Below are 22,450 nucleotides of genomic sequence, written 5' to 3' on the forward strand. Positions count from 1 at the left end.
TTCGTGTCATGCTCTTCGATTTTGATGTAACTCAAATATGTTGCTCTCTGGTCAAAATAATGAGACACGTATTTTTTTGTTCGCCCGAAAAAAAATTTTTTCAAGATTTATCGGCAATTTTGTTTTTCGGCTCAAAATCGAATTTTTTTAATTATATAAGAAATTTTTTTTTAAATGCTCATAACTTAGTAAAAAATGAACCGATTTTAATAATTTTGGGTTCAAAATGATCGTCATTACTTACACGAGCGATTTCATGTAGAAACAATTGCAAAAAAGTAGTTGAACATTTTTTAAATAGTTGAAGCTTTTGCTACCACATATTTTCTACTGTGTTTTTTAAGTGAAAAATATCTCAAAAAAATTCGAGTGCGTTGAATTTAGCCACCAGTTGTTGCATACTTGTGCGTGTGTTAGTATGTATGTAGGTGCATCTAGGCATTGTTTAAAGATCTCGTTCTAGTTTTGCAACTTTTGTCTTATGCCCTCGTCGCTCGCCACTGTTTACTACTAATTAAGCAACCAATTGTTGAATTTAATTTAGCATTTAGTCAATTTAACACCTGTTTTTTACAACTCATTGCACAAAGAAACAACACACAACATGTACATACATATGTAAGTAAAATGCAGTTATCGTAGGCCGAAAGGGGAGTGGCGGGCGGAAATTAAACAAAGAAGCAGCAGTTCAACTCAAGTAAATGCGAATGCAAATAAGAAAACTCCGAAATAACATGGAGAATCACGCATGTTCTTTTTTAGTATGTACATACATACATACATACATACATATGTGTACATGTGTAGTTGCATATATATGTACCTACTATACGCGAGTTAATCGAACAACTCTCGACTTTTGACACTTGGACGAAGTTGTCGCACGAGTCGGTTGAGTGCTTGAACTGAGAAGATTTAATTTTTCTTTCTTATTGACTCGCACACACACACTCACACACACGTCTTTCTGGTTTTGAAATTTAATGCAACACCAATTTGTTTGAAATCTTAATCTGAAATGCTTAATTCATGCAAATATATTTACGCAAAAAAGAGCAAACAGAAAGAGAAACATTCGCTTCAAAATAAGATTCACAAAAAACAATATCGCTAATGTAAGACCTTTGGAGTCTAAAGTCAGTGCATTCACTTTTTGTTGTTAATATTATTTTACTAAGCAGAGATATTTACTAAAGACGCATTTAAGACAATTTTTAAGAAATTTATATAATATAAAGAGCGAGCAGCTTTTGAAATTAGAGTATTTACTTATAAACGCAACGTTAATTGGAATGCTAGAAAAAAATTTTATTGTAATATTTGGGAAGTCTATTTCTCCTTTTGACGAATTTGGCGAATTTTATTCTTATTTAAATTCGAATACATTTTCTTAATATATAAAAAAAAAAAACTAATACTTGCTTGAAGCTTAACTGCTCTATTATTCCAATGCAATTTTATTGTTGTAGCAGCATAAACTTTCCCCATACACATAAGGGGAAAGCTGCTGAAGTGACTGTTCCTGGCCGGATATAAAGTCGGGTCGTTCCGGTTACGTAGCACCGACTGTGGTGGGAACGATTGTGAATAGGCGCGTTAGGCAGTAAAGGTTAAGGGGTTAGGGGTAGTCAGAGGCCCGAAAAAATGATGATTTTCAATAATTTTTTTTTTGCTAGTCAATTGCTTTATTTACCGACATGACTTTGCAAAATTTCAAACAAAAAAAAATTTAATTGAATTGATTAAATTTGTGTGAAGCCCGTTTCTCCAGAAGTCCCTTGCGGTGATCATCTCAAGCCTTTAGAGATTCATCTAAAATCAATCGGACAAGAGAAATTCGTTTTATTAATGGATAATCATGTGCCTGATCGAAGCTTTTTTCAAAATTAACAATATGGCAGCCTCAGGAAATATTTTTCAGATTTTCGAGAAAAAACCCCACAATTAATTGTTAAAGAAAACGAAATTTTGAAAAAAAAAGAACAAAAATCCTTCGATCAGGCACGAATTTTTTTATGTTTTTCAAACGCAGTAAATTTTATTGAAATCTACCAAGCGGTTTTAAGTTACTGTGATCACCAGTTCAAAAACCATAGTTTTGAGAAAAACGCATTTTGTTGCTATCGGTTGCTTGCAGCTTCTGCTAGCTACTTGCTCTCGAACGCTCCGGAGCGCCCGAGCACCCTTTGTTAATTGTTGAATAACTCGAAAAGTATTTGTCGGATTAACTTCAAATATTCACACAATATTTCTAAGATATTATATATTATTTTAAGAAAATGCAAAAAAAAACAAAATCCAATTTTTTTTGAAAACCTTGGAAATGTTCGTTGTTTTGTAATAAAATCAGAAAATATAGCAAAAATCGTAGATATTTAAAATGTCTTTCTTAACATTTTTTTTTTTTGAATGCTTAATTTTTCTTCAAATAAAAATTTAATCAATTTTTTTTCTCCTTGCAGAGAACTTCAAGAAGGCACCCTAAAGGATAATAATCTCATGGATGGCTCCAGAATAATATTGATACCAAATGTGGAGACTGGTTTGCTGGTAAGTACAAATTTACCTTTTTTTTCGAAGTTAAATTTTTGTTTCGAAATTAATTTTTTTCCGAAATTAATTTTGTTTTTTGCGTGAAAACGATGTTGTCAGAAATTAAATTTTCTATATTTTTACCCCATTGGTGTGTGTATGTAAAGCGAGATCTATGTAGAGGTATCTGATTTTAAATTTAAATAAAACAGCGAAAATTCAAATTAATTGGGCAATCATTATTATTTTTGTTTATAACAATTCGTGACATTTATTTTTTAAAGGTAATACCTTTCAAATGTTGCCCGCAACTGCCGAATTGAGCCCATTCGAAAACAACAATTTTGAGGAGTGACACGCTGGAAGGCTTCGGTCGGTCTCTCGTGAATAACTTTAGTAATGTTAGCTTCCGAAGCCTCAATCGAAGCTGGTTTATCCACAAAGCATTTTGACTTTACATATTCCCACAAATGAAAGTTCAAAGGTGAGATATCACATGATCTTGGTGGTCAATCCACTGGTCCGCGACGAGAACGAGAGATAAATTGCTCACCGAAACGACGACGCAGTAAATCCATTGTTTCACGGGTTTTATGGCAAATAGCGGCGTCTTGTAGAACTAAACGTTGTAGATATCACGAGCTCTTCAATTTCCGGCATAAAAAAGTCGTTTACCATGTCGATAGCTTTCGCCATTCGCTGTCACTGTCATCTTTGAAGAAATGTGAGCCGCTGATTCCTCTAGCCCATAGGCCTCACCAAATGGTTGTTTTAAATGGATGTAATGACTGTTCTTGAGTGGATTCGGGTTGTTCTTCAGTCGAAATGCGACAGTTTTGTTTACTGACGTATTCATTAAGCCAAAAATGTGCCTCATCGCTGAACAAAATTCTGGACCAAAAATGCGGATCTTTGGCGAGTTTTTCAAGAGCGCAACGACTCTTTATGATGCACTGGAAGTTCGAGCGGCTTCAAATCTTGAACTACCTGTATTTTATACGCTTTCAGTTGAAACTCTCATTTATATTCTGTTGTTGTTGTTTTAGCAGCATAAACATTCCCCAGTCTTACATACGGGGAATGCTGTTGGAGTGGCAATCCTTGGCCGGATATAAATACGGGTCGTTTCGGTAACGTAGAACCGACTGCCGCAATATTCTCTTTACTTCGAGCTGAACGTAATGGAATCGGTCGAGTATCATCGAATAATGTAAAATTATTCTCAATTTTGCCGCTGGTTTGCCGAATAGTGCGTTCGGTAGGCCGGTTATGTACACCATATGTTGGTCTGAGCGCGCGAAGAACACTTTTCAAAGAGTGTCGATTTTCGTAATACATTTGTACGATTTATAAACGTTGTTGTTTCCACCACAGTCGGTTCTACGTCACCAGAATGACCCGTATTTATATCCGGCCAAGGTCTGTCACTCCACTACCATTCCTCGAACATTTATGGGAATGTTTATGCTGTTTTAACTACTGTAACGATCTACAGTCAACATCATATTTTGCCCAACTTTTGTATGGAAATTTTAGTTAAGGGTGCAAAATGTCAAAATGATGCACTAGAAGATACAAGAACAAAAAAGAAGCACCGAGGCGTTTGAGTAATCGTTAAGTCTACAGTAACTGCGTTTTAACTCTTTAACCCCTTGAGGGGAAATGATTTTCTACACTAAATTCGAACTTTACGGGCGTTGCCCGCAGTATATTTTATTGTTTATTTTCTTCATCTTAATCGCATTGTTGCTTAAAGTTTTTATATTTGCATTTTTATTTAAATTTGTTATCGTTCATATATTTCAATAATAAGCCTCGGAACAATGATTTTGCAGCTATTAACTTTTATTAGAAAAAAAAACGAGGAAGAGAAGAAAAAGAATGTGTAAGAATGAGGTTGCCACATTACGTGAATAAAGGTGATGACAAATTTGATAGATAAAATTTCCAACAGCCATTACTTTAAAAAGCTGTTGCATTACAAATGAGTCTTTGCTTTTATATATGTAAATATATTAAATAAAAAATTATATATTTAAATTTTATTTTATGAGAGTCTCACGCATGGAATTGATCGGCTTCGAGATTTATTCATAGGGCAAGGCCTTAAAACAACCCGATTATTTTCACACACTTTGAAAGTCACTCTTCGAAATAGCAGCTATGGATTTTTTTTTCATATAAATTGAAGCGAACAATATTTTCTTCATAGCAAAATCAACCGAGTTTTAGTTCTATTGCCATAAAACTTGCTAAATTCGTCTGATTTCCACACATTTTACTTACCTAGTCATTCATTGTTGGTGGCATAGCTTTGTTTCACACTGTCTTTGTTCAAAAAGCGAAACTCGAAAAGCGGCGGAATGGCAAATTTTTTATCCGAAATTTCAATAAATTATTTTAGTCAGACCTGCTTGACGACCTCGCCATAGCTTTGCACAACAAAAAAAAAAAACAAAAACTTCACAAAGAAATCACAATCAAAAAATGCGAAGTAAATTAACTAAAATTCCACACATACACACACACACCCATACACCGACATATATAAGTGAAACGCGAGTTAAAAAGTTCGAATTCGAAATTTAACCATATCTATTTCTTCGTACTTAGCCCAAGTAAATGCAACGCGTGCGCACGATTCGCTTTTTATGCGCCTTCCCACTTTAATTTTGTTTGCGAACAAAAAGGCTTCATTAACATTTATTTATCGCAATGTTTGTATGCACATTTGTATTAAATTTATGTTAATACATATTAAATGGTTAAAACGAAAATAAGAGGAGTTCAAATGGGGAGTGCTCATCGAAAAGAGACAACACGGCGTTTGGGGTGAGCGATATTATGAAGGGGAGTGCGCAGTGCGCAGCTCCAAATAACTGATTCAGTGCGTTAGCCTTTACTGCAAATAACGAAAACTAAAGCAGGACGGGGTAGTGAAAGCAGAAATCCAAAGTAATCATACTCGTATGTAGCTATAACGGAGAAATCAAATCTCTTCTGTAATATGAACTCATATTAATTTCTTCACTCTCTCTTTAATGCATAGCGTAGCCGTTGATCGCCAAGAATTAATATGTATGTACCTTATCAGAAATATACAGTCCAATCAGAAATATCTATTCCCGGGGAGTTGTATTCTCGCCGATTAATTTTTTCTCGAAAAAAATCTTTCATTTCTAAACTCTCAAAATTTTGAGAGTAGGAAATGCGGATTTCAAAACGACTGAGTGAAAGAAAATGTAAATTATTTCAAATAAAGTTGATCAAAAAAGTAAATAAAATTATTAAGCAATGCATAACATAGATTTTCTAATAATAGCAGGCGCAGAAACTGCTGAGTTGGATCGTCTTTAAGAAGACATATTCACGACAAAGCAAAGTAGTCCGGTGTAATGACCGAAATTTCGACGTTTTTTCATGAATCTTTTTTAAAAAGAAAAAATGCGATCGTTCAAAGTTTTTACATGTTTTTATTGGTGTTTTGAAGTATATAAAAACATTTTTTTAAAGTTAATTTTATATTAATTTGTTTTGCTCTCTTATTTTAGCTATAACTTAAAAAATAATTAAAATTTCTGTCTGAAATTTTTATAGTATATTTTTGAGCTGTTTTTCTTCCGAAAAATGTGAAAAAAATCGATTTTTTGAACCCGTCACACCGGGCTACTACCTTAAATTGTCGCAATTCTCGTTAGTACTAAAAGTATCTTTTGTCAAAGTTCCCATTATTTTGTCATCTTTACAAGTTTAAAGGATTTAAATTCTTAAATTTTTGTGTACTGCTCGCTTCCTCACACTCAAATGCCATCACTTTCCCGTGATACCCACTTTTTTCCAAACCTCAATTTCCCTTTTTCAAAGTGCGCTTGTGATAAGGGGAAAGGGAAATGGAAAAATCCCCTAGCACTTTTTATTCATATAGGAGGAAAGAGGGAATAGAGAAAAATGGGGAGTTTCTATTCAGAATCAGATTTTCATATAGCTGGTCCGAATGAAATTCAAATTAACCGAAAGTAAATTTCTTCTTTTCCTCTAAGTAACAAATTTGGGAATTATTTTCATTAAATTTAGGAAATATTTATTTTATTTACTTATACATAAAAAGTATAATTTGCCAGCAAGCGATTACAGGTTTACGCTAATGAGTAACTACACCCTTACCTTGCATGGACGTGTGAAATCCACCGGTAGCCGCCGCGCTTAACTCGTTGCTGACATAATTGCCTGTCGTTTTTCGTTAGCATCAGCGGCAGCGGTCGGTGGTACTTTGTCTAGGAGACTTGTTGACTGGGGCACACGACTAGTATGATGCTCTGAGGTGACTTAAAGTTTAGTCTCTTCAACTTTTGCTTCGCTAGTTCTCTTGCTACTCTTGCTTTAAATAAATCCAATGTCGACAAATCGCATAATCTTGATAGCTAATTCACATTTCTACGCAAAACTTTCATCATTACGATAGTAAGTTTCCACAATTTTTAATTTTTAAGCATCGTGACGACATATCCACAAACTTGCACGCTGTTAACTTAACGGTTCATAGGCAATCTTGATCTCTCAGCTCTTTCAACTAGGCCTGCCTTCATTTTGGCAAATTAGCTTAAATCAAATATAAAATGGAGAAAAGGTCAAATGCAATGTAGAGTAAAGCACCGCAAATGAACCAAGGGTTATGCTTCTCTTACGTTCGCACCGCATTTCTTAGGTGTGTAGTTTATTTTAAAAAGTGCAAGCTGTTCATTCGTCGCGGTATAAATTCCAACAGTTCTCTAAGCAAATGAAAACCCGTTTGAAATCCACCGACTTTCAAACCGTTTTTCATTCACACCATTCATTCTATTTTTTTTGTCTTCTTTGGTATTCTTACGTTGTTCATGAGTAGTCCACTCGTATTATTGGGAGCGCACGTCTTCGCCTAAAACAAGCTATCAACTGGAGCAAACTGTTGCTGCTGTGATTACCCAATTCTTTGTTTGCCGGTTTCTCCAACTTTGTTGCCATCGTTTCTCTAACAGCGCATTTCCCCTAATACGTTTTGCTGTTGTTATTGCTTTTACAGTATGGAACACGCGTTTGTTTCGTAATGTTTCTGGCACAAGTAACTGGTCGCGCTTGTGGTATCTCGTCGTATACCGGAGTCGGAGTCGCAGTCTTTGTGTTTATGGGAAGCAATTTGCAGAAATACAGAAAGCATAGCAAGAACAAAAAAAATAATAATAAGTAAAACAAAGAAAACATCAAAAAACAACAACGATGGTTAAAAGCGCTTCATAGCAATAAATATAGTAAAATGATTGTGCATTTATACTGATTTGTTTTATTATTATTTTTTATTTCTATTTATTATGTATCTTCACTGCTTACAGTTACCAACCGAATTGGACTAGCAAATACGACATTAGAATTTCATGTTACTATTTTTTGTTGTCGACGAACTGCCATTAACGTGCAAGCATTCTTTACGCTGTCACCGCATTCTGTTTTCATTACTTCCTTTAACTGATATTTACTGTATATGCAATCAGTTTGTACTTAATGTATGCATATATGTATGTATGTATGTATGTATGTATGTGTGCATGTATGAATTGCTGTCATTCATATTGGCTGGAATTGTTGTAATGTAATTTTTGATTTGGTCTCACTGACCGAATTTCCGAGATGCTACCAACATGGGCAAGCAAGCTTTCTATTGGGGACAATAACGGTACGCGCTTGGTTGTGGTGAATTTTTTAACCAACTGAGCATTGAAAAATGTAATTTAAATTGGTAATTTTTTTTTTGTTTTATTCTATTCTATATTCTGCAAAAGGTAACTTTCAGCTGTTACTGTCACTTCTTTTATACATATTTCGTTGGCTTGGCGACTTCTTCTATATTTTTTATGTTTTGTTCTCGGTTTTTTCTTCACACTGTGGTTATCACGTCGTTGCTCATTGGTGATGAGCAGTCATATAACGAACTGCTCTAGCAACTGGTGACGAGCGTTTATTAGTAGTTTAAGCAGAGGTAGGAACATCGCAGTTGCGAAATTTAACAAGCCAAATACATGGCTGCGTTTAGTCCAAAAGGAGCTCCTGCATGTCCTTGTCGAGTCGGCAATTCAGTGATGCGAAAATGACACCACAGTCTTAACTAGAGTATACACGCTCCAACCGTGGTACCAACATTTTGCACAATGTTGTTTTCGACGGCTGTTTAGTACGCATGTTCCAACATGATTTACAACGCGGTGTCGTCCAACTTTATTATTCCCATTTTCGTAGTTTTGAACATTTCGTAAAATACCAGGAATTAAGTGAAATTCGTTCAATAACAATAATTGATGAAGTTTATTTTTATTTTATTTATTTATTTATTATGTTATTTGTTTTTATTTAATGTTTTTTTTTTTTAATTTAAATTTATTGTTTGTTATTTTATTGTTTTTTTACATTTAGAATTTTTTTTTAATTGTTTTTTTTTCTTTTAAAATTTTGTTTTTCTTTAAAAAAAATTTTTTTTCTTTAATTTTTTTAAAAGAAAATAAATTTTTTTTTTTTTAATTTTTTTTCTTTAAAATGTTTTTTTTTCTTAAAAATTTTTTTTTTTAATTTTTCTTTCTTTTAAATTTTTTTTTTACTTATTTTTTTTTTTTAATTTTTAATTTATTTTTTTTTAATTTTTTATCTATTTTATCTTAATTTTTTTTTTTGTTAAGTTTTTTCTTTAAAAAAATTTTTTTCTCTAATTAATTTTTCTTTCTTATATTGTTTTTATAATTATGTTTGTTTTTTTTTTATAAATTTTTATGTATGTTTGTTTTTTATATTTCGAAATTTTTTTCTCCATATTTTCTGTATAAATAACTAAAAAGAAAATTCTTAACAGAGTAGGTTGTACAATCTGCGTATACCCGTTCCAACTCATTGTACAGACTATTTGAACTCGCTCTAAAGTCGCGTTGATTTTTTACCCATACATAAATACAGTGGCTCACAGAAGTATTTTGCATAATAGCGCGAATGTACAAATTTAAGATTTTGTATGTACTAAGTATCCGAAAATAAAAATGTTAATACTTACACGCATTATTGAGCACTGTCTTAGCAATTGGGCTACACATCATGCACAAAAATTGTACCGTTAGGTGCATATAACAAAAAACGTGCGTAGCAATGAAAATGTGTGCTCACAAAAGTATTTTGCTTATTGTTTATAGATACCGTTACTGGACGTAGTTCAGTTACTTTTTCTGTTTTCGCTGAAGTCGTGGCTACAAGTGCGTATTATAATCAATTTTATTTGTAATTGAGTTCATTTCGTTTGTAATTGTGGTACTGTGCATATCGGAAATGCCAAAGGGTAAAGAACTAACTACAGCTGAAAAAAAAATTATTTTACATCTCCATAATGAGGGAAAATCTACGAAATATATTTGCAATATGTTTAGTCGATGCCGCCAAACGATAGAAAATGTAATAAAACGGTGTAAAGAACGCGGTAATTTAGAAAATTTAACCCGTTTTGGTCGACCAAAGTTGCTAACTGAGAGAGAAGAACGCCAAATATTGAAAGAAAATCGCAAAAACCCACATTTATCAGCCCCAAAAATCAATGACAAAATAAAAGCAACCTTTCAGATTGAAGTATCCGATGAGACAGTGCGCAGAGCCCTAAGAAGCAACAATATTCACGGTCGTGCAGCAAGGAAAAAACCACTGATTTCACAAGCAAAGCGGCTTTTATTCGCCAACACCTATAAAACCAAAAGTTTTGAGTTTTGGAAAACCGTCATATTTAGTGATGAAAGCAAATTCAACATTTTTGGTTCGGACGGGCGTCGTATGGTATGGCGGAAGCCAAATGAAGAGCTGCGATTAAAAAATGTTAAATCCACTGTTAAGCACGGTGGAGGTTCCGTCATGGTGTGGGGTTGTATGTCGGCCCAAGGAGTCGGAAAGCTGGTGTTTATAGATGGAACGATGGATAAACATCTGTATTTGTCTATTCTCAAAGACAACTTACATTCCAGTGCAGAAAAAATGGGAATGTCGTCTAACCACTTTTTGTTTCAACACGACAACGACCCCAAGCATACAGCTCATGATGCCAAAATGTGGATACTTTTTAATACAAAACATTTGCCAACACCTCCCCAAAGTCCCGATATCAACCCCATAGAAAATCTGTGGGCCTATCTCGAAGAAAGAGTGCGAGAACACAAAATTTCGTCAAAAAGTGACCTTAAAGATGTTTTACTGCAAGAATGGGAAAAAATACCTCTTGACTTTTGTCGCAAGTTAATAGAATCTATGCCAAGGCGCTTGGAAGCAGTTTCCAAAAATAATGGATATCATACGAAATATTGAATTAATAGAAATTAGTATATTTGTACACCATCTAGTCAAAAGCAAAATACTTTTGTGAGCAATGAATTCTATTTTATTTTACTTTTTTTACGTTTACATTGGAACATATTTTTGTTTTAAAGTTTTAATACATTGTTTATGTAGATATAAGGTTTATGTTTAAGAATTTATGAAATAATTAACAAATGAATTTAAAAAATATACAGGAATTGAAGCGTGAACTTATTTGTCTTCTCATGCAAAATACTTTTGTGAGTCACTGTACTTGTTCGCCAGCAGATAAGGAGGAGGAGGACAAAAGTGGTATTTATACGAAGGCAGGATTATCTTTCGTCCTTTTCTTTGAAAATGCTGGACAATGTAGTAGGCAACTACATCAGGACCATGATCCTAGCAGTTTCACCACTGCATTCATGTCAACTCGCATATACGGTTGGGCGATCAGCAAAGACACTACTCTGTATAAGCTAACCAACGAGACAGTGTAGAAAAGAGAGAAACTGCAATAGTAAGGGTAACGCAGTTTTCGAGTGACAACTGTTCATCTTCTCATCATCAGGCCAAAAACGACATACTGGCACATGCTCTCAGCAGATGAATGAGAGAGTCGCTTGCTTCTCAATATTATATTTTCTATTACTAACTCACTACTACTCGTTGGATGTGTAGCGAATTGTTTCGCAGTGGGCAGAAATGGGAAATTTTCTTTTTGCTTTTTTGCTTTATTAATATAGATTTTTCCTAACGGGCTACAAATGCAACCCACACTACGTGCAATGAGTAGTTTACCATGTCGGTATATACTGCATGCGCATAAAAATAGCTAAGCAATTTCTAAAAATAAATACATTTATATGCACATACGCGTTCACTACGAATTATTTGCATACAGTATATGGATGCCAATCATCATCACCATATTGAGATCAACGCCGGCGCATTATGCTGTCATCTAGCCAATTTCGCCTTTCTTTTCGATTCTTCTGGAGAAAATATGTGAACGACACAATTTCGAAATGTCTCAAAATGGGACTTGGGTGACAATTTAAATTCACATTCACTTTCGTTCGTTCGTCCATACCACAGGGGGTAGCTGCGGAGCGATTGATGGTTGAATCATTTTCTTCGTTTTTTTTTTTGTTAATATTTTCTCAATGGATTTTCTTTTGGGCGTGTAATTTAGGTGGTGGAAATTGCTTTCCAAATACTTCTTTGTTTTTTGTAGATATAATATTTTTTCGTTGTTGTGGAGCAGCCCCAATTTATTGACTTCGCTTATAAATACTTGCGGTAATTTTCGTCGCTCGTTAAAGGCGACCAACAAATTGTTGAAGTTCTTGTTTATTATTTTGCTTTCTTTTATTTTTCATCGATTCATGCACACACAGTTGTTGTTAGTGGGCGCTTACTGTTGCTGCAGCAACATCGCAGCAAACAACAACAACGACAACGATTGGGTGGGCAGCTGCCAACTGTTGACCAGTCAGAGTCATCCAGCTGACAAATAAAGAATCAATTAAGACAAAAATATCAGTGTCAAAACCGCTCATAACAACAAAGACAAATGCAAAAGCGATAAAAACAAAATCGGCGACACCCCAACAATAATTGCGACTGTCCATCGGACTGTCGCCTCATACATGCATTTGTGTGAGTGTGTGTATGTAGTAAATACATAAATTTCGGGCTCGCCTTCGGCTGGGCTTTGTAATTTTTGGACAAATAGATTTATGAAAATTACTCGAATAGCAGTGCGGCACGGTAGTGGGGTGAAAGGGGGGCAATTTTCGTTAAGGTTTTTGCGACACAAAGAAAGCACAATTATCTACTCATACACACATACATACACACCTATTTACATAAGTACAAAGAATGCAGCAGAGTTGAATTTGAGTTGGACAGTAATAATCAAAAGTAATGGGCAGATGACGATGGACAGCCACAGCTACAGCAGCAGCAGCCAGCAATCTGTGTAATGGCAGCAGCAGCACGAGCCAAGACAAAGATTTCAGATTTCAGCTGATGATGACAAAGAAGAAAGGGAGCCAGCTTCTTTTGCGCTCTTTGTTGTTGCTGTTGCTGTTGTGTATCTGCTGCTGCTGCTGCTGTTGTTGGTGTTGGTGCTCCTCTTATCTACTCCATTCAACTTTTGCGTCTGCCTGACTGACGTTGATGCACTTGGTAAAAATGGCAAATGGCGCTGGAGTCCACCAACCGCTGTGGCACGGGGTCGAAGTCGATTGACGATTACAGCAAAAAATGTAGTATTAATACATGTTTTAATAGCTCTTTGTTTTGCTTACCACTATGCATGTGTGCGTGCATGCCTGCGTAAATCTTCGGCTGCCAAGTGGTATGGGGGTGAAGAGAGGTTTTGTTGGTGGCTTTTAGTTTTTTGTACACTCATCATGACTCCGTTTTAAATTGACGCTTATTGATGGAATACCTTATTTTTTATTATTTGGTATCAAGTGTCTAATGGTCAAAAGAAAAAAGGAAAATTATATGAAATTAAATTTTTTTATATACACATTCGTTCCAGAGATAAGGTTAAGGTTGATAAATTCTGTGTAGTGTAGTAGAGAGGCTAATGCTGCTTCGTTTTGTTATCTGAAAAATAGTTCATGCAGCAACAAAAACCATATATAAGTTTCAAACTTTGTACAAATTTGTTCAAAACTTTCAACTTTTTAACTACAAAACCCATTGAACTTTAGTATAACAAAGTGCAAGTTTCAAGAGACTACAAAAACCCCGTTGATATTTGACCAAGCAGAAATTTGGTAATTATGATTTTTTTTTCGCAAAGTTTCAAACTTCTGCAAGATTTTTCAAAACTCCAGCAAAGTTTTCAACTTTTTAACCACAATTTTTAGATTTTTTCTGAGTATGCAATTTAATAAAACCCATGGAACTTTTAGTATAACAAAGAGCAAGTTTTAAGAGACTAAAACCCACCAAATTTGTTTTTTTCTGTTTTTTGATACTTTTTTTTATTTTGTTGTTTGAAAATTGTTTTTTTTTTTGGTTTTTGATAATTTTTTTTTATTTGTTTTTTTTTGATAATTTTTTTTTTATTTTTGATAATTGTTTTCTTTTTTGTTTTTTGAAAATATTTTGTTTTTGTTTTTTGATAATTTTTTTTAAATTTTGTTTTTTGATAATTTTTTTTTTTAGTTTTTTTGCAAAGTTTCAAGCTTTGTATAAAATATTTCTAAATTTCATAAAATTTTTCAACTTCTTAACCACAATTTTAGGAATTTTTCTGGGTATGCGTTTTAAATCCCATTGAATTTTAGTATAACAAGCTAGTTTTAAGAGACTACAAAAAAAATTTGATTTTTGATAATTTTTGAAGTGAAATTTCTTAGGCGTCGATGGACGAGCGAGAATGAAGAGTAAGGTCATGCAACGTTTTGGGCATTTTCGTTCCACGAGAGAGAGAAAAAAGATATAACGTAGAGGAAAAGGAGAGAGAGAGCTATACCTTGTATATATCTTAGATGCACTTTAGGCTATTTTTCCTGAGTTTTTCCTTGTAGCTGCTAATTTCTAGTGAGAAATAACACTGCCTACTATTTGGCGCTTAATTATTGGTGAAAACTTGTAGGAAACATATTATGCTATATTTCCTTGGTGCCTACTTCTTGGGGCGCTTTTTGTCCCAATTTTTTTGGCGTTTTATTTTTGGTGCCTACTTTTTGGCGCTTACTTCCGTTTCTTGGCTAGTGCTTGTGCGTACTATGAAGTGCTACCCATTCCGGCGTCGGATTTATTGGTATTGCCTTGCGGTAATTTGTGCCGTTGCTGCGGTCCTGGAATCGCTGCGTTTATGCGGGTGATAAACGCTCGGAGTGGTGCGCGTTGTTGCCACGGTTAGTGTCCGGCGTTTATCTACAGTGGTCGACCCTTCTCCGTTTTTTGTAAATTTTGACTATTTGTATTCTCTGCAAATGTTGTAAATTTTGTCTACTTGTATTCTCTGCAAATGTTGCGAATTTATTTAGATATATATTATTTCTCTCTCTCTCTCTCTCTCTCTTTCTCATTCTCTCTCGGGTCTCTCCCTCTTTCTTTGTCTGCCTTGATAGTTCCACTTCTGTTATGTGTGCACAAGCACTTTATTTTTTTTTTTGCTTTTGACAATATTAGGCTTTTTTCCATTTAAAAAAATTCGAGCATGTATAAGGTGGCGCAAAAGGTGGCACCCTATGGGAAGATTTTACAGGTTTTTTTCATTCCCACGGCAGTCGATTTCAACGTTACCGGATCGACCCGGATTTAATACCGGTCAAGGACTGTCGCTCCAATAGCATGCCCCTTACATATATGGGGAATATTTATAATGCTACAACGACAACAACCACAATTGTACAGTGTTTGCAAATGGCGTAAAGGCCGAAATAAAGATTTCCTTTCATTTAATTTTTTTTCTTTTAGTAAAACAGTTCAGTTATTCAAATTGTGCGCCACCTTGTGATGTAATAAACCTTGTGGAAAAATTTTTGTCTAAAAAATTTATGCAGTACATTCAAAAGATCGAATGCTTGAAAGAGTGCATTATGTGCTGGGCTTATTGCTCCATTTTAGAATCAACTATTATTAATTGGAAAAAAGATTGGTTCGAGGAAGTACAGTTTTTAATGTTGCATAGTTGTAAAAAAGCATTCTGTAAATAATAAATAATTCAGTTACTCAAAATGATTATTTGCCTTAAACTAGATTACCAAATACATACCTACATACATACATATATAAAAGGCAAAATGTGGAAAAATTTTTGTCTAAAAAATTTATGCAGTACATTCAAAAGATCGAATGCTTGAAAGAGTGCATTATGTGCTGGGCTTATTGCTCCATTTTAGAATCAACTATTATTAATTGGAAAAAAGATTGGTTCGAGGAAGTACAGTTTTTAATGTTGCATAGTTGTAAAAAAGCATTCTGTAAATAATAAATAATTCAGTTACTCAAAATGATTATTTGCCTTAAACTAGATTACCAAATACATACCTACATACATACATATATAAAAGGCAAAATGTAATTTATCATTTCGGAAAAGGAGAGAAATCGGTTCAAATTTCTCTACTGTCGCTATGCGAGATTCCGCAAGCCAATAATGAAAGCCTACGTTTTTTTTGCACATTTTCTCTAAAATTAACCTAAATAATAATGGCTTTTCTATTCACGTCACATTTTCCCTCAATTCAACTTGAGTCGTGCTTCTCGTCAATCTCGTATTTGCACGAAAACTTCCCCGTCTACTCGTCACAAAATTTGCATATAATTGTTTTTTTCTTTATCTCCTTTCATTATTGTTACTGTCTGCTCTGCTGTGCTGTGCTGTGCTGAGTTATTCCAATTCAATGCGATGACAACACACACGACTTTATTTTGGCTGTTAAATTTTTGAGTCGTTGAATGTATTCAGTTGTCTCATTGCGAAGGGGTGAAGAGGGGCGGGGGTGTGCGGTGAAGTGGTGCTAGGCGAGAAAAAACGCGTATATTGTTAATTGCTATTTTATATATTTTGATAATGCATCATTACAGATTTTTTATAGCCTCATCGCTGCTGTTTGCTTTGTTTGCGTTCAACGATGGCTGGTTTGCCTGCCTAGCTGGTTAGCATTTTCGGCGCTCTTGTTGTCTACTGTGTTGTGTTGCTGTTTTATGGTTAATGCTGAATGCTGTTGCTGTTGTTGTTGTTGTTTTTGTTGCTATTATCGACGCTGATCGTGTGCGAATGTCGAATAAATGATGTTTTGGTCATCGCGCTGAGCTATGCACCGAGTGTCAGTGTCATGTTTCTGACGGTTGTTGTTTTTGTAGTTGTTTGTATGCAGTTGTTATTATTGTTGCTGTTTGGTTGTCGTTTTTTTTTGCACAGTTTTCGTAGTTGTTGTTTGAACCGAATTGCCTCTGCGCGTTGGTCATTTGTACCTTTGCTGTCATTGTTTGTTGCTTTCGTTAATATTGAAATGTTACTGTTTTGTTTTGTTGTTGTCACGTTGTAGTAATGCTTTGTTCACAAATTTACATTCGCATACAATTTGAAGCTTCTTCAACAAATATTTACATATTCAATTTTGTGTCGTTCTTTATTCATACATTTGTTGGTGGCACTGTTGCTGCTTGTTGTTGTTGTTGTTGCCGTATCAGCAAGCAGCAATTTTTGTTTGGCTCATTTATATTATTGTTATTATTTTTGTGACTTTTTGTTTTTGTAATTTTATTTTTGTAATTTATATTACATTGTAGTTGTTGGTTCATCATAATGCTTTGTTGGTAGTTTTGATGTTGTTTTTGTTGTTGATATGGGTACGTGAACAAAGAAATTCCAAACCCAAATCCAAATTCCAAATCGAACAAAAGCAATGCCAGCGCTGCGACAACACTGACAACAGCAATCAGACGAGCGTAGCGACAAAAACAAAATATCAATGGCTCAGTTCAGTTCGGTGTTGATATTGTTCTGCGTTGACACTGTACTCGTACATATGTACATACGTACAAACAAATATGCATACACGAATGCATGTGGTTGTTCTAAGCTCTCCTACACTTAAGGCTGTTAATGCATGTGTATGTATGTACAAATGTATGTATGTATGTATGTATGCATGCATATTTGTCAAATATTTTTCATTGATTGTCTACTTACATAATAGTAATAATATTGAAATAAGTGTATGGCGGTCAATTCGTATGTATGTTTGCATTTGAAAAGGTATTTGAATTAAACGAATACATACATACATATGGAATTTGGTGGGTGGTCTTCGTGTGTCGCCCTTTTAAATGTGCACACATTTCCATAAAAGCAAATAGTTGCAAAAGTATATATGTACATATATGTATATGTGTGTGTGCATGCATTTGCGTCTCTTTGCATACATGTGTATGTTCATATATAAGCGCCACTGATAAGCACACATTTTTCACGGCAATTATTCTTGACAATGTGCCAATTGTGCATACACTCAACCATGCATGCATACATACATACACACACTCTCACATGCACATATAAGGTTGTATAAATGCACAAACGTAACGATGTTCGTTCTTATCGCTCACCTGTCCCATTAAATGCCGGCAAATGATTTGCGTATGTAGGTTTATTAAAATATAATTACTGATACAACAAATACACAATAAAGTACCAAAGTCTTATAAGATTATCCATTTATGATGGGTGTACGGCATGCTTGCTGCCCCTCTAAGTCAAGAACTGTCTGCTCCTTATACCTTGCAAGCATAGGATACAAGCTCCCGATAAATTTGAATGGTTGTTGTTGTTGTAGTAGCAGCATAAACATTCCCCATACATGTTCGCGTAACATAAAACCGACTATCATGGGAACGAATTAGAACGGCAATGTAAAAGTGGTGCCGAAGCTATTAACAGTTTACACCTTAGTGCATTTCCCCTTCCAATTATGAGTTGTTGAGCTGTAAAATCCACAAAAATTGTCTTAAGACCCTCGGCGTTTAATAAATTAGTTCACGAGCTACAGAGAGAAGTTGATGTTAAATACCACCTCTTGCTCGTTCCCACAACAGTCGCTTCTACGTTACCAGAACGATCCGAATTTACATATATCGGGTCAAGGACTGTCACTCCAGCAGCATTCCCCTTACATACATATATGGGGAATGTTTTGTACTGTAACAACAGCAACATTAAAAATCGATTTTTTCGTGGATTCTTTTGGGAAGGAAAGAAATATTCGATAGAAACGAAACTTTCTGGTTTTATTGTTATATATTTCAACAGTCTTCTCAATTTTTTTCATTAAAATATATGTCATATTATGCCTGGTACAAGCATTTTGCCGAGGCGCCTCGAGTGTGCATGTGTCGTGCGGCGGGAGAGATGCTGGTCGCAATTTTCATCTGAAACCAAAAACCCAAAAAGTTTTTATTTTGGTATAGTATAGCTTCTAGTTAAACCAAGAAAATTAAACAAAAAGTGAGAAATTCAACAATTTTTCGCTAATTAAAAAAAAAATAATTTTTTTTGGAAAAACAAATTCACTTTAGATTGTTTAAAAAGTGGGTTAATCATAACTTTCTGAAGGTTTTTAGGCTCAACTAGAAGAGAATTTAATTCCGAATACAATCAATGTTATCTCGTTTCGATAGGACGTTTAACTTTTTCCCTATCTTTCCCGCCAATTAAGAAAATTTGCGAAAATAAAAAAACCGAGAAATCGCACTACGAGCGATCCGGCAGCTCGTATAACTGCTCGACGCTTGCTCACAATTTCTTCTGTAACTCCAAAAATATTTTGAATTTGCTTCTGAAATTTTGAGAACACATTCTTGGGTAGTTTGGGAAGACATTTATGCAAAAGAAACAAATCGATTTTTTGACGCCTCTAAAGCAGGCTCCCCCCTTAACCGAGTCTGAGTTTGCTAAATCAAAACAAAAAAAGTCATGAAGTCAATGAAGGTCGCTCAGTAATTCTCTAAAAATTTAAGCAATGAACACTATTCGGCAAACAAAAAAAAACATTTCATTTTTCAACATATTTTCTTTCTTTTTTTCATTCGACACACTTCATCTTACGTTCCTCAATATTTTTGAAGCCCTAAAGATAATACGATTTGTGGGGTCTCCCAAAAAAATGGTCGTGTGTTGAATGAAAAGGTCATTCGGGAAATAATCTCTTATCGTCATTTCTTCATATTTGGATACAGGAAGTAGTTGCAGGGGGTTAGGTCCGGACAATATGCTGTGTAAAGGAGATTGTCTGGCAGCAGATAACTTTTTTCTTCACCGAATGCGTTCGCTTTGGCTTCGAACGGAATGAATCATCAAATAGCTTAGTAAAATATGCGCCGCTTATCGTTTTACCCATCGTTTTCTTTTTTCTATCGCCCCAATCAAGAAGTCAAGATCGTTTCAAACATCGTTTTTTTTCTATTGCGCCAATCAAGCAGTCAAGATCGTTTCACCCTTTTCAAAGGAATTGATGAGAATGACATCGCTCACACATTGCGCTCACCTTAATGGCCCTTTCGGTCACTGTGACGTTCGTGTGACGGCTTCGATTGGCCACTAGAAATCCACTGCCTCGATTATTCTGTATGCTCTGGTATTTATTGAAGAGTTTATAATTTGCTCGCAGTTATTAAATTGGCCAAATTTGTTTGTGGTTATGCGAACATTTCAGAAAGATTAGGGCTCTTAAGAGAACTGTGTTACATATCATGCGTGTCGGACGTGATAATGCGAAATCAACCGAGATAGTCACAAGCATTATCCGATAATAATTTGTACGAAAACTTAATTTTTAATTATTTTTAATAAAGCCACTATGCTAAGTGGTATATCAAAATAAGTTGTTTTTTATTATTGTAATTAAATAATGTCGCTAAAAAGCAGAAATCAAATTTTTATTTTTCTTGTCCATAAAAGAATATTTTTTTTTGTTTTGGGTTTTTACAAATTCCATATTCAACTGCCCCTCACGATATCCGTTAGTGCACACGAATCACGTGGTGCAATGCCGACAATCAATGCCTATATTTATCTTGCTTTGTCTTGATTTTTATGGCACTGTCACAAAAAACTAACACACAACCCAAAGTCACTTTGCACCTTATCAATAGTCGCCAAAAGCAATAAGCACAAAAGATCAACTGAAAAACTACCTACATACATACATCCATACATACATAAAAGCGAACGGGTGAGTACATACAACCGACTAATCGATATTCTTTCAACAGTTTATAATTAACAAAATACATATTTCTACATACTTTTCGCCTGTGTGAGAACTGATCTTCGAACAAATACGAAGTTTACTTTTTGAACAAAGAAAACTGGCCGAAAATGCTGAAAACAACTAAAGAATAAAAAACAAACACTGATTTGTAGTTGTGTAGTATTGCAAAAAATTAGCAAACAGCAATTCAACTACTACTGCAACAACAACAGCAACTACACGCACACACACTACACACTAAACAAAAATTATATTCGTACGCGCCAACAACAACACCCACACGCCTGCACAAAGCGAATTGTTTACGCTGTGCTTATAAATGTATATTCGAATTTATTTGTATGTTATGTTGTCAGTTTTTTTTTTCTTTTTTTGTAATATGGCATTTGTACGCAATTGTATGGCGGCTCTCTAATGACATAAACGAAAAACCACACCTTGAGTCTTTAGTTATTTCACTACTTGAATTGTGGTGTAGTTTTTCTTGTTGGCATTTATTTGGATTGATGGCGCTATGCAAGCGCTATTTTCATACTTATACACATACACATGCGCGCATATGTATGTATGTGTAAGTATATAATCTTGAAGTAATAAAATCAGCTTTGATAACGTGTTTTTTTTTTTTGCTTTGCTCTTTGTATTTCTTTGCACTATCACTATAATTTTTATGTTGGCATAACTTTGAATTTTAATTGTACGGAGGTACTTGGAAGCTTATTGTTAGAACTTTTATTAGCTATATTTCATGTTGTCAACAACGTAGCCCCAGCAGAAATGATGTAAAAATTAAATCGTCAAACTATAATAAATTTCTATGCCCGTCACATCCGTAGATACCTACCGAAACTACGCAGGATAGCATTTGTTCGTTAATGTGTTAAAATGTTTCCTTAAGGAAGCACTTTTTGATTGATAGTAGTGAGCAGGCTTTTGGAGGGACCTTTGAGAGAAATTGAAATACAGGGTGGGCCAAATAAAACCTACTAATTTATGACCTAGCAGTATGCGCAGTTGCTCCATCTTGTTGAAACCACAAATTAGGATACTGCTCCGCCATTGGCCGCAAAAAGTTTTCAATCAATGTTCTGTAAGAAGCTCCTGAAATCGATTCCGGCGTTTCATCCTCATTTTCGAAGAAATATGGACCGATAACTCTAGTGGCCATAACACCGCTCCAAACAGTACATGCAGATGGGTGCAACTGATGTTGGTGTGTTGCCCTAGGATTTTCAGAGCCCCACAATCTACAGTTTTGTTTGTTGATATAACCATTTAAATGGAAATGCGCTAATTGTGTAAAACGAATAGCGTATTGTAGTCGTTGTTGGTGGTTCCATAATAAATTTCCAACAATTCAATTATAACCTACAAAAAGAGAAAAATAAATACGTCAAAAAATAAAAAAGTTATTTGTGCTCAACATTAGTAGGTCTTATTTGGCCCACCCTGTATATGGTGTATGTGTTTTAAATTAATTTTTTTTAATTAATATTGCTTTTTTACTAAATTTTTTTTTTCTTAATTAGTTTTAGTTTTGATTTTTTTTTAATTAATTTTCTTTCTTTTTATTAAAGCACATTTCTTTCTATAACAAAATTCTTATAAATACAGGGTTGGCCATATTAAACTGACCCATTGAGTAACCCTATAACTTTTTACTGTAATTTGAAATCTAAGGTTTACGTCAACAAGCCAAAGACACTAGGCGCACTTAAGGCCAATATCCGACGGGAAATAGCCGCCATATCGGCCGAGACGCTGGCCAAAGCTATGGAAAACGCCGAAAAACGGGCACATTACGCTATACGAGCTAAGGGCGACCA

At 34.7% G+C, this 22,450-nt stretch overlaps 1 protein-coding gene across 3 annotated transcripts in view; it reads left to right on the top strand.

The window, feature by feature from the left end:
- The window catches only part of LOC129237090 (midnolin homolog), a 90,410-nt gene that overhangs the window by 44,681 nt on the left and 23,279 nt on the right, over nt 1-22,450 (top strand). For all 3 annotated transcript variants that reach the window (XM_054871506.1, XM_054871505.1, XM_054871507.1), the window contains exon 3: nt 2,463-2,550. In XM_054871506.1, coding sequence (XP_054727481.1) covers nt 2,463-2,550 — 88 coding nt within the window. The remainder of the gene's footprint in view (nt 1-2,462; nt 2,551-22,450) is intronic.

This window comes from Anastrepha obliqua, chromosome 2 (genome assembly GCF_027943255.1).
Source record: "Anastrepha obliqua isolate idAnaObli1 chromosome 2, idAnaObli1_1.0, whole genome shotgun sequence".
Taxonomy (NCBI): Eukaryota; Metazoa; Arthropoda; class Insecta; order Diptera; family Tephritidae; genus Anastrepha; species Anastrepha obliqua.